Source organism: Brienomyrus brachyistius, chromosome 2, assembly GCF_023856365.1.
Source record: "Brienomyrus brachyistius isolate T26 chromosome 2, BBRACH_0.4, whole genome shotgun sequence".
Taxonomy (NCBI): Eukaryota; Metazoa; Chordata; class Actinopteri; order Osteoglossiformes; family Mormyridae; genus Brienomyrus; species Brienomyrus brachyistius.
This window is the reverse complement of record NC_064534.1, coordinates 45,995,798-46,008,293: the sequence shown is the minus strand read 5'-3', so window position 1 is coordinate 46,008,293 and position 12,496 is coordinate 45,995,798. Positions and strand designations below refer to the sequence as shown.

Here is a 12,496-nt window from a genome sequence, read left to right as displayed (position 1 = left end):
ACAAAAGCAATGGTAATAGTTGGCCCACGCATAGCGACTACTGTGCTACTGACTTTCTACGCCACAATGCTAACTGTGACAATGTGCCATGTGCACCTTGTTATCGACATGGAGGAAGGGACGGGTGAAACAGAGCTGCATGAGGTGCACAGCCGTCTCAAGCGCTCTTGTCATGCTTACGGCATTGAGTTTGTCCGTCTTCTTCTTCTCCGGCTCCTTCATGGTGGAGGCCAGCAGTGAATCCCCCTTGTAGTCCTTATAAAGCTCAGCCAGGGTCTCCCTGGTCTCCAGGTTGGTGGTCTTCAGGTGATATGCTGGGTCCAGTTTGGCCTTCTCCTCATCTGATTGGAGGGGAACACATGGGAAGCCGAAAGCGTCGCGGTGACGTCGCATCCGAAATATACTCAAAGATTAAACATCTGTCACATAATGCTTCTAAGTGAAGATCCACATTGGCTAAAACACGTTTTATGACAGAGCAAATCAAATACTATATATCAGAATCAACTGCAAATAATGGAATATCCTCGTTGCTAGTGCAGGTCACCGAAACGAAAGCCCTTTAAAGCTCAGGATGTGATTCAGATTAATACTCATTTACGCTTGGTTGATCTGAATCACTGTGGTCCACATAGACTTCGATGTTTTTGACAGAATGATGCTTTTCTGGGCTTCTTCTGGCTTAATGTGGTGAGGCACATTATTCTGTCATTTGTTCTCCATTACCAGTTACGGATGTCCTCTGTAACCTGGCAGACCATCTACGCAAACTCATTTAAAGCTCATTTAAAGCATGTTTGCGCTAATGAAAAGTGCACCAACCTGGATCTGGCACTTTCATATTGTTCTTCACGTGGAAGAAGTCGGAGACGTTAAACTTATCCAGATTGGTGGGATCCTGTAAAACATGAACCGATGGCAGCAGCTGCATTACAGTAATAATACTCCTGAAGAGAACGTTAGTAATAATAATGCTCACAAGTATGGGAGTAATAATACTCCTCATAAGCATGGGGCTAGGCTACTCCAGCTCTCTCTCAGAGTCATGTACCAGCCATACAAAACAAAAGACGCTCAGGGTAACCTGTCCGTCTCAGGCACGTTGTTTATTTCTGCAATACCTGTAAAGCTAGTCTCAGTTTTTATTTTCATTCATTTCACATCAGAATCTCAGAGGAGTAATTTAGCATCATTACGTCATCACGCATCTTCCAGCCGCACTTCCTGGGCATGGCCACAGGGGACCTGGAACCTATGCAGGCAGCACAGGGTGCACAGTGGCAGTAGTACAGTGCCAGGCGATCAGTGGACAGAAACACACAACACCAACGGGGTTTATGCATTCTGAGATTCCAATTAGCTTAAGATAGATTCCACGATGGAGGTGGAAGTCTACATTCATATACTGATCATTAGATGATAATTAACAAAACTCGTCATTATAAGACTTTGTAATATACCTAGTCACTTCCTGAAATTAGTTACTAAATCTGACCATATTAATATACCCAGAATACAGTTTTACTGTACTTTACCTTCAATAATTATATTTTTAGGTTATTAGTATTCCCAGCATCCAGCTTCATTAATAAAAAGGAGATAGATTCTGTCCACAATTTTGAAGTAAGTGGGATGAGGCGTCAGCACAATGATCCAGAAAACCTCTCAGAAGCAGATGGTCAAATTAGCACCCACACCTTGCCAGAGGTGAATGGCAGGAGACATTAACAGGCAAATACTGCCAAAAAAGCCTTTAAATAAAGCACACTGGTACATTCTTCCATCTTATATTTGTAATGCTTCCCATGAGAGGCAGAATGACAACTTTCTAGAAAATGGCACCATAAAACACTTAACCTAATCTCTCATAAATTAACCATGCAAAGTTAAAGTCAAAGACCTCCCTATACAGCCAATTCCATAGACTTAGGCTCCTGAGTGCTTATGGCAGGCTTCACGTGAGAATCCACAGCCAATAACAACCAGAAACAGCTGGCTTACGGCTGTGCCTAGTAGTGAGGGAACATTCTTGTGCACCAACCAATCAGGGGCCATGTTCTAGTATGTGCAAATGAGACAAGCTGATTGGAGCATATACAGCTGAACTGTAATGACAAGCTGAACTGCATGACAAGAGACTAATAAATTGTCCACCTGTCAGCCAAATGAGAGCATGTCAAGTGGTCTGGCTGGGGCTGCTGGCTTTGCTCCGCTGAGCACTATAGGATAGCAAATGGTCCCTGGGGTCCAAAGACCAATCTGGCGAAACCCCACTGGATGGGAGCATCCTCCATGATGCAAAGCTTCTTCTGCTGCTGATGCACGTCAAGCCAAATCGGAGACCTGCTGAAGATTAGCGTGGTCACAACCTCTCTGCACCTCAGCTGCCCACGCTGTCCAAGGCAGTGTTCCACAAAGCATGATTTCTGTTAGCTTAACTTAAGCGGTTAACTTAAGCTAAAAGTGATGATTGTCCAATAGGAATGCTCCTTACCTAAACTCTGATTGGACAATCATAACTTCTAGTTTAAGTTAGTACAGTTAAATGAGAAATCTTGCTTTGTGGAATACCTCCCAGATGACCATAAACCACCATACACACACACACACATATACAAATTCCACAAGTGAAATCCACTGATTCTCACATCCTGATGAGTTTTCATCACATTGTGCAGTTTGAGCACTTAGAAAAGCATGAGCTGCCGCGCCTGGTCCTTACAGGTTAATCATTAATGATGTGAGCGTGCGTCCGGCGGTACTAATCGGCCTGGCAGATAATTCCAGTAAAGGCTACAGGCCATCATCATGCATGCAGGCTCCCAAATACCACTTCCAAGTAGAGATGTCACAAACATGAGATTTTAGGTGATGATTAATTGTCATACAAATAATTGTGATTAAAGATTTAATTATCTTATGTTATCTGTATGATTTCCCTATCTGCATAATACTGTTTATAATACTATTATAGAGAAAGCATAATCATAGTTTAATTGTACACATACGCCTTATTCATTAGCATTGAAAACTGGAACATATAAATAAAAATTGGATTTACGTTTGCCTTTTAAGCTTTTTAAACAAAAATTGTACAGGGCAGATATGACATAAATGTACAAGAAGTTAAATCCCTCAAGATAATCAGTTGGCGTTGTCACTACTTGATCTGTACCACCTGCCTGATTTGTACCTTGTACATCTGCGCATGCACAGCATTTTCCAGCATACATACACTGCATCCCATTACCTGGCACGGTCCGATCCATTCATCCTGCTATTTCATGGCAAACCATATTGTCTACATTGACAACAAACTGCAATAGTCGCTTTATCGTTTAGTGAGAACTGTAATAATTGTAACAGGCCTACTTCCAAACAGACCTGATCGGTGACGTATTTAAGCAGCGAGCTATGGTTTTACCCTTCATTCACCCATCTTTTTTAAAGATGTAGACTACACACACACAGTTCATATTCCTGTCCTTGTGGGGACTCTATGGGCATAACTCTAATCCCAAGTACACCTAACCTTAAGTAACCAAACAAAACTAACATTTGGTCCCCACAATATAAAATACATATCACCACACACACACACACACACACCTGCAGGGTGATGATGTCTTGCCGTGTGAAAGGCTCATCAGTGAGCAGGTCTTTGTAACTCTTTGTTTTGATGTTGAGTTGCTCCACTGCCTACACAAAACAGAAAACAATCTTCAGGACCAGTCATGGTTCAACAGAAATGACTCATTTACAGCAGAGATGGGGGGGGCGGGGGGGTGCAATACGGTCACGGTCAAATTCAATCTGCAGCTCACCTCATAGGAAAACACATTTCCTGTGACCTTATTGGCCACGATGTGGGAGTTGTTTGTGAAGATGGTGTACAGCACAGGGCAGTGGTACTTTCCTGATTCAAAAGAGGAAAAAGGAGAGGATAAACAGAAATACAACTTTGTGCTGGCATTTATGAATGATGATGCTGTGTTCTAACTTTAAACTATTAGTTACAGAAATAAACTGCAGTGACCTATAATGTCAGAATCACATTTGGTGCCAATCCATGCCTATTACATGGATCGGGTATTGGCCAAATGTGACCAATCCACGTCTGAAACTTATTTAGTTTTCAGCAGTCTGTAAAGATAGCCCAGTCACACGACAGCTCTTTTTTGTTTTAGTGGCATTCAAACTGAACATTAATTACTGCCACTCAGGTATTATGCCACTCAGATGGGGTGAGCGCAGTGACTTCCGCCTGCTGTGATGTCACGTGCATACCCTTTGCCGTATGAGGAGCATAAGAACGTCAGATAATCTGATATCTGGGTAACAATCTGGAAGTATTTTACATTTTAATCAAAGCCTACTTGCATTTTGATTTGCAGTCTTTATAAAAACGAACAACGCGAGTAATATGGAAAAAGCAATGGATGATTTGGGAGTCGCTAGCTTGCACACTCACAACAGCTTGATACATGAGAGGCTGCTATCAGAAAGTGTGCACAACGGCCCAAGCTAGCGACTCTCAAATCATCCATTGCTTTTTCCATATTACTTGCGTTGCCGTACAATTGCATGGGCTTTGTTTAGTGGGATTTTCCAGTAAACGCTACGTACACGTCTTAAAACTTCGTTTTTGTATCATAAAGAGCTTTTGTATCAGAATCTGTATCGGTATCAGCAGTTGTGTATTGGATTGCAACTGAAAAAATATCTATTGCCCATCCATAGTTTAAATTATCTTCATGTTGCCGTAAATAAGTAAGTAGTTTATTGATATAGCACCTTTCAAGAACAAAAGTGCTTCACTGGTAACATAACAGATATTCAGACACCACTGAAGGCCTGTTCGTACATAAAAGTTTGCGGACAGCTTGTTAACAGCTACACTGCTGGCTGATCTACTGTCACAGGCAGACTGGTCCACAGCCTTGGGGCAGCAAAGGCTCCATCAGCCCTGGTCTAAAACCAGAACCTGGCAGGGTAACAAGAAGGCCCTGATTAGAAGACCCCAGTGTCCTGCTAGCTGCGTACTTGGTCAAAAGGTCATGGTCGCCTGATTGTTAAGAGCCTTATAAGTAAACAAAGGAGTCTTAAAATTATTCCTATATTTTAGTGGGAGCCAGTGTAGAGCAACCAGAAGAGGAGAAACGTCAGAGGAGGAGAAATGTGCTCTACAGCCGCTTCTGCTAAACAGTCTAGCAGTAGCATTATGAAGCAACTAAAAGTAGTTTCTTTTGAACAGAGTTTGAGAAGCAGGTGAAGAAAGAATTACAATAATCTAAATGAAATTGTGTGAAAACAGGAATTATGCAGAATCATGAAGGAAAGCATGAGAATTTAGAGAACATGAGTGGGGCGGCAATCTCACATGATGCTCAACATGGGTTTGTAGTACCAAAACGCACCAAATGTACAGTATAAGCCTTTCAAACAGAATGCTCCGTTCTACCATATCAAAAGGTCTGAGTATGAAAATAATGCACTGACCAGCACTCATAAAGATATCACTAACAACCCTTTAAACAGCAGATTTGATATGACGCCTCTCATGGAAACAAGACTAGAACCTCAAAATGCAAATCGCAGTGCAATAACTGTTCTATGGTATCTTTTTGTGCAGGGTACAACCTGTAATGTTCCTGTACTGGGTACATTGTGTATATTATACAGTCTGAATCCTATGTATCTTGTACAGTGTTTTTAAGTGCAGTCCTATGTAGTGTGCAACATGGTAAACTTACTCACTGTAACCACTGGGTTTCTGGCAAATAAAGTATGATTCTGATATTTTGTCTGTGAAAGTGAGTCAGCTTAGCAATTTCAAAACCTCCCTTAAAAAGTCGTCTTTAAAGTCGTTTTGCAACAACAGTCCAATATACCTACGTTTTTTTTTTTTTTACTCAAACCGCTACACGATCTTGCTTGGTTAATCAATATCTCACTCAGTTATTTAATTAATTAATTAATTAATTGAGCTAGTGGTGAAATCACAGTCATGGAATGACTGCAGTGCCCCTGTGGAGGGGTTTGGGAACTGAAGCAGTGTCCATCTAGCCATCCAACTAGATATCAGTAACTTCTAGGAAAAACAGGAGAAATCCTTGTTTTTTTATATAGTTTTACCGTTAACTTACATATGTTTTAATGTTACATTGTATTTTTTTCTGAGCAAATATACACTTACTACTCAGGTAAAACTTAAGCAGTCAAAGAAAATGTTTTAAGACTTTTGTGCAGTACTGTATAAACATAAACACAAATACATAATACAAAGACCATACATAACTACACATATATAGTAGTAAGAATCTAACCCAAGGAACACAAGATTTGGGCAGGCATTCTTAAGATAAGAAATAAATCAATGCGGAAACATCCTAAAGGTTATCTGTTCATGTTAGGCAAACCAGCCACTATGTATGATGGAGGCTAAATTAACTGGCACCAGCAGTGAACATGTTGACACACTGCGGTGTCCTATCACAGACATCAAGCAAATAGAAACAACTCCTCAAACAGTTCATCCATCCATCATCTACCGCTTTTCCGGGTCGGGTCGCGGGGACAGCAGTCTAAGCAGGGAAATCCAGATTTCCCTCTCCCCAGCCACTTCATTCAGCTCCTCTGGGGGAATTCTGAGGCGTTCCCAGGTCTTCCCCGGGGCCTCCTCCCAGTGGGACATGCCCAGAACACCTCACCAGGGAGGCGTCCAGTAGGCATCCTAATCAGATGCCCGAGCCACCTCATCTGGCTCCTCTCAATGCGGAGAAGCAGCGGCTCTACTCTGAGTCCCTCCCGAATGACTGAGCTCCTCACCCTATCTCTAAGGGAGAGCCCAGCCACCCTGCGGAGGAAACTCATTTCGGCCGCTTGCACCCGCGATCTCGTTCTTTCGGTCACTACCCACAGCTCATGACCATAGGTGAGCGTAGGAACGTAGATCGACTGGTAAATCGAGAGCTTTGCCTTTTGGCTCAGCTCCTTCTTCACCGTGACAGACCGATGCAGTGTCCGCATCACTGCTGACGCCGCACCGATCCACCTGTCGACCTCCCGTTCCATCGTTCCCTCACTCGTGAACAAGACCCCGAGATACTTAATCTTCTCTACTTGGGGGAGGATCCCCTCCACGGCCCTGGCTGCGCAAGCACACATACACAGATAAAATACATCGATCAACAATTTGCCTCTAAAACACATTCACTTATGTGTGATCGAACCGGATTTGCAGTAATAATGTAATGTAACCTTAACATCACAGCACAGAGCAACGTAATTGTTTATACATAAACAATAATACATACACGTAATTGTGTATATATAAACATTTATACTTTTACTTGTCCATGAATACACTGAAGCCAGAAACAAACTTTTAGTCACTTTCCTTTGCTTCAGTCTTATCCATAGCATTTATAGGTAATAAACAATACCCTCATGACGCATAGCAGGTGGCTCACAACCATTTTGTTTTCGCTGTGTATGGGTCCCATTCAGAAATAACTATTCTCTTCAAAGCATTTGCTTTCAATCACCATATGCAGTGTACTGGTGTGATGATAAAGCCTTACTTGACTTTACTTGCTTTAACCTGCTTGGAGTAGTCTGTTACATCCCTAATTGTTGGTCATGGTAACGACACACTCAACTCACGATTCGATACGATTCTGATTTTCACGATACGATTTTCTCACTATTTCTCACAAATGAGCTGCAGACAAATTTATTCAAAAATATTCCTTTATCTTTCTAAACTGTGCACAATGTGTCCTCTTCTTAACAGTGCAACTGAAATTGAATAAAATACCGTTTAAAAAAAAATCCCAAAGTAAAATAAATAAATAAATCTTTAAATAAATAAACTAAGGCTTGCATGTGCAGCTTTTTAGCGTGGTTTGCCCTTTTAATAATCGTTGCTCTGGCTGTGGTGAATTGAGCTCACTGTGGTGCCGGTGGACATGCTGAAACATGTTCGTTGTGCTATTTGTGTATGTTTGTATGTTATCAGTCTTTTACAATGTCTGCATGCAGTTTTTGTCGTCTGTAAATTGTGATTACCAGAAAGCTAAAATGCTGCCACACCGACGACATAAGATCAGGCGGTGTGTCCATCCATCCATCCATTTTCTGAAACCGCTTAATCCCAACTGGGGTCGCGGGGGGGACAGGAGACTATCACGGGAACAATGGGCGCAGACGAGAACCGACCCTGGACAGTCGCCTACACACCACAGGGCACACGCACTCACACAACTACAGGGCCAATTCAGGCTCAATCAATCAACCTACCCTGCACACTTTTGGACCGTGGGAGGAAACCAGAGCCCCCGGCGAAAATGGGGAGAGCGTGCGAACTCCACACAGAAAGGACCTGGGACTGAACTCAGGACCTTCTTGCTGTGAGGCAGCAGCGCTAACCACTGTGATTTTTAAACAATTTGCGATTCATCGTTACATGCCTACCAACAATGCACCATGGCAATTGTGCAATACAGAAACCCTCCTATAAATCAAGGCTTTAAGTGCACCCTTCTCAGCGGACAAACCATCATCAAAATCAACAACTTGGTGGTCAAAGTTTTTCCTCCAGATATCAAGTCAAAGGAGCAAAAAAGGCCGTCTTAGTTTTCTTAGGCGATAATTGTGCCCTTGAGTGGTAAGGTGGGCTATCCCACATTTTTGACCCCTACCCCCTTTTTATTGAATATTTTCAATTGGATAAGTTGCTATTATCCAAGTCATACCTCTGTGCTACCTATGATATATATCAATTGTAGGGTACAGGCACACAGATTTTTTTGGAAAAAAATTATACTTTGGAGCTCATTTTCTCAAAACTTTGTTTTTGTGGGATAGCCCACTTTACCTCTCAAGGGCACAATTTCTGATAGCCCATCAGGCAAAGGGTGTTGTTACATTTTGGTAGCCCAATGGAAAAACATGACTGTCCTGGTATGTCAGGCTAGTGATTTTGTGAGCCTTGTGACCCAGTGACAAAGGGTCAAATCCAAATGGAAGCTGCTGTTGTACCTTTCAGTAACGTGAACACTGGCAGATTTAGGTATGAATGACATGGGCCACTGCTCATTCACACGTCAAGTCAATGATATGTCTCTGTGTGGGTCAATTAGCTGGGTCGGAGCGGGTGCCATGATTATTAAGAATTTGGGGGGGGGGGGTGAAGGGGGGGGCTCGCTCAGGGTGCCATACAAGCTAGAATTGTCACTGAATGTGAATGTCTATCAGTAAGAAGCTCCAGACTGGAGTGTTACACAGTGAGGTGTGACAAATACAGATCGGCACCCCCCCCACACCAAGACCAACACCCACCCAAGTTTTTGTGGGTCTAATACGACCACTGCCAAGGGAATGCTTTCAGGCCTCTGACTCACAACCTTTCTGAATAAAATGCAGAGTCGGCTAAAAACAGGGACATTGACCTTGTGGTGGGGTGGTGATCAATGTAGAAACCTCAGGCCAGCATTATTTTCAGAGCCATTGTGCAAACATGTCACTACATCAGAGCATGTAGTTCGTCACTGACAAGGCCCTTGGCGAAAGGATGTAGCTCCCTTACATTTTGATTGCATGCACACAGGTATTGAGGGAGATGCCAGATGCATTTTCCCTGGGCAAAAATATCCAACTGTATGACTGGAGAAGGTTTACTAATCACCTTAAGAAGCCTGGTGAAAACATGATGTCCACACCTTGGGACAGATTTGAGAACCAAGTGTCGTTTTTTATTTTGCATGACATTGCTACTCACACCCAGACATACCATCATTGTTCTTGGCGAAGTTCAGCTTGATGAGAGCCTTGGCTTCAAGTTTCTGGAAGGAAAGAAAAGCTATAGATTAATACAACGATGACAGTAACCGTCGCTGCCCGCCAGTCATTCGGACAGAGAGGGGACACCGCATGCGTGACAGGGCTGGTGGGACGGAACGCGATGCCCCCATGGGGCTCACTCTGCACACACAATCTCTCATGTCTGCGAGGAGCAACAAAAAGCAGCCCGATTAAAGAGCTACCGAGGAGAGAGCAGCCGATGTTTGCCGGACACATAAAACTGCAGTGGGCAACTGCTTTGAAACGATAATTGCACAAAAGCTTCGGGAGCAATTTAAAACGCAGACATTAGTCATGCTGAGGGGGGTACAGAAATAGCCACCGACCAACAGGCTCGCGGGTGACGCGGAGAGCCCCCCCAGAGGTCGCCATGGAAACAGGGGCTGACAGGGGGAGACGGTCAGAGAATTTGCGTCAGAGGCAGCCGAGAGTGTGCGGGGCGACCATGCCAGTCCTGGGTGGGATTTAAGATGCGGGCTGGCGGCAAGGTGAAGGGATTCTGCCCCAGGACAAGGGACGTGAACCCAGAGAGCAGGGGGTTACCCTCCCTCTGTCCTCTGCCACATCCCTGCTGCAAGATCAGACCAGAGGCCAAAAGCAGCCCTGGTGCCCTGAGCCTGAATACCAGTCCAACTCCAGTGACAATCCCAGCCTGACGCTGAGCACCGGGATGCTGGATGGGTCACTAACCTGGAGAGAAAACAACACACTGCACTCAAATTGCTGATGACCTCATAGAAGGCCCCTTCATCTCCAAGGTTACCGCGCAACGTGAGCAGCGCAAAAGAAATGACAGACAGGTCGCCGTCCAGCTAATACAGGTGGCTGCAAATGGCATGAGAAAGCTTCAGGGATCATAGAGGGCTCATCGGGACAATTCACATCATCCTCCTCCTCCACCTCCAGCCATTCCAGAGAGAAGCCATAAGTGGCCAAGCCTCATCCTCTCCTTGCAGCCCGGTACCCAGAAGTCCTTTGGAAGCTCAACCTGCTGCATCCATGGACTGGCAGCTATAGGGGTATCGCACCAAACAGAGTACCGGTGACGCTCAGAGTGTTTAGGAACCCAACACTTGGCAGGAGTCCGGCAAGTAGGCTGGTATCTCCCACATCCTCATTCTTCTTACCATACTGACAGACATGATAAACTCAGACAGCTAGTTTCAGGAATCAACCTTCCACGATCCTGCCGCAGGACATTGCTGTGCGAGTTGAGCCAGCATGTTCCCTATAACTTGTCGCTCTGCTCACCCAGCTGATCTGCCACTTCACCACTCGGCTATCAGCCAGGATGTTCACCTCAAAAGCACAGCGGAGATCCTGGTAAACTCACATATACCACTTAGACATCATCCTGGCTCCTTCCTTGCTGGTGGCATTCATAGCTGCAGTATTAAAGCTGTCAGCTGTGCACAAGGTAATCATGAAACTGTTTTAAGGATTGTGTGCACAAAATAGTTCAGATGGAGTATAAATGAGGTTAACGTGGACATCTCCCATCTGAGAGGGACCTGCTTATCACTGCAGATGTGCCCATGAGGCTGGCCAGGCTGGGTCAGTCCGATTCCCAGGACATCTGATCTGAACATTGCGGAGATTCAGCAGCCACTCGTATCAGCTGCAGCACTCGCTAACTTGCCCAGACTTGTCTGTGAGAGGAGCCTCCCCCGTGCTGGAAAAAAAAAATTAAAATCTGCCCTGCCTCAGACCTCAGGCTCCAGCTCACAGCACCCCCCCCATCACCATAATCTGACAAACATAAAATCCTCACTTGTCCAGCAGCAACGCCGACCATTTCCCTGCTGATAAAGTGCCAAGTGCTGTTGAATGGGCGGTCTGTGCGACGGAAACACTGTCAGGCCTTTTGTCCTGAAGCTCACAGCCTTCTTGTATAATATCCACAATTCATTCTGCGTCGTCCATACAAGCAGCAACTGTTGAGTGATTTTATTATAACAGGAAACACGCTGACTAGTTTTCCTGTCAGTCACATTTTCTCAAACGATTATGACTGAGGTCACTTACAGCAGGTCTAAAAAACGGTGATATTTAAATTTAAAAAACTAAATAAATAAAACGCTTAGAACTTATGCACATATTCCATTAATTTACCAAAACTAGTGTTCTAGTGAAAAACATTATGGGATATAGAGATGGCTAATGGCTCAGCAGGTTAGGGCTCCAGGCCTGTGATCAGAAGGTCACTGGTTCAAATCCTGTGGTGGAGAGAGTGACGTCATCACTGGGACCTTGAGCAAAGCCTTTATACCGAACTGCTGCAGGGACTGTCTGAAGCCATACTCTTGTATGTTGCCTTAGACAATAGCCATTTAACTAAATAGATGTAAGAAGGGGTAAGGAGAAGCTGGAATGCAGGGATTCTAAAAACTAACCCCAAAAAGCGGAGTCGACCACACAGTGCCTTTCTTAAGGCACTCAGCCTTGGCCTCGCTGTGGCTGACAAGTGCTCAGCTGTCAGGCAGTCGGATGAAGTGTGTCCCACATAACACAGGAGAGCACGACTTTATAAACATCCAAAGTCAACAGCTAATCCAAAAACAGAAAGGGGCAATAAAAGGAATCAGATTTCAGTTTATTTCAAAGCCGCATCACTACCCATTTTGGTTACTTG

General features: G+C 44.2%; 1 protein-coding gene across 1 annotated transcript in view; it reads right to left on the bottom strand.

Annotated features, from left to right (window-relative positions):
- Positions 1-12,496, bottom strand: part of ppil2 (peptidylprolyl isomerase (cyclophilin)-like 2) — a 42,407-nt gene that overhangs the window by 27,080 nt on the left and 2,831 nt on the right. The window contains exons 6-10 of the mRNA XM_048996814.1: positions 9,794-9,845; positions 3,825-3,916; positions 3,610-3,699; positions 823-898; positions 181-341 (exon numbers count right to left, since the gene is read on the bottom strand). Coding sequence (XP_048852771.1) covers positions 181-341; positions 823-898; positions 3,610-3,699; positions 3,825-3,916; positions 9,794-9,845 — 471 coding nt within the window. The remainder of the gene's footprint in view (positions 1-180; positions 342-822; positions 899-3,609; positions 3,700-3,824; positions 3,917-9,793; positions 9,846-12,496) is intronic.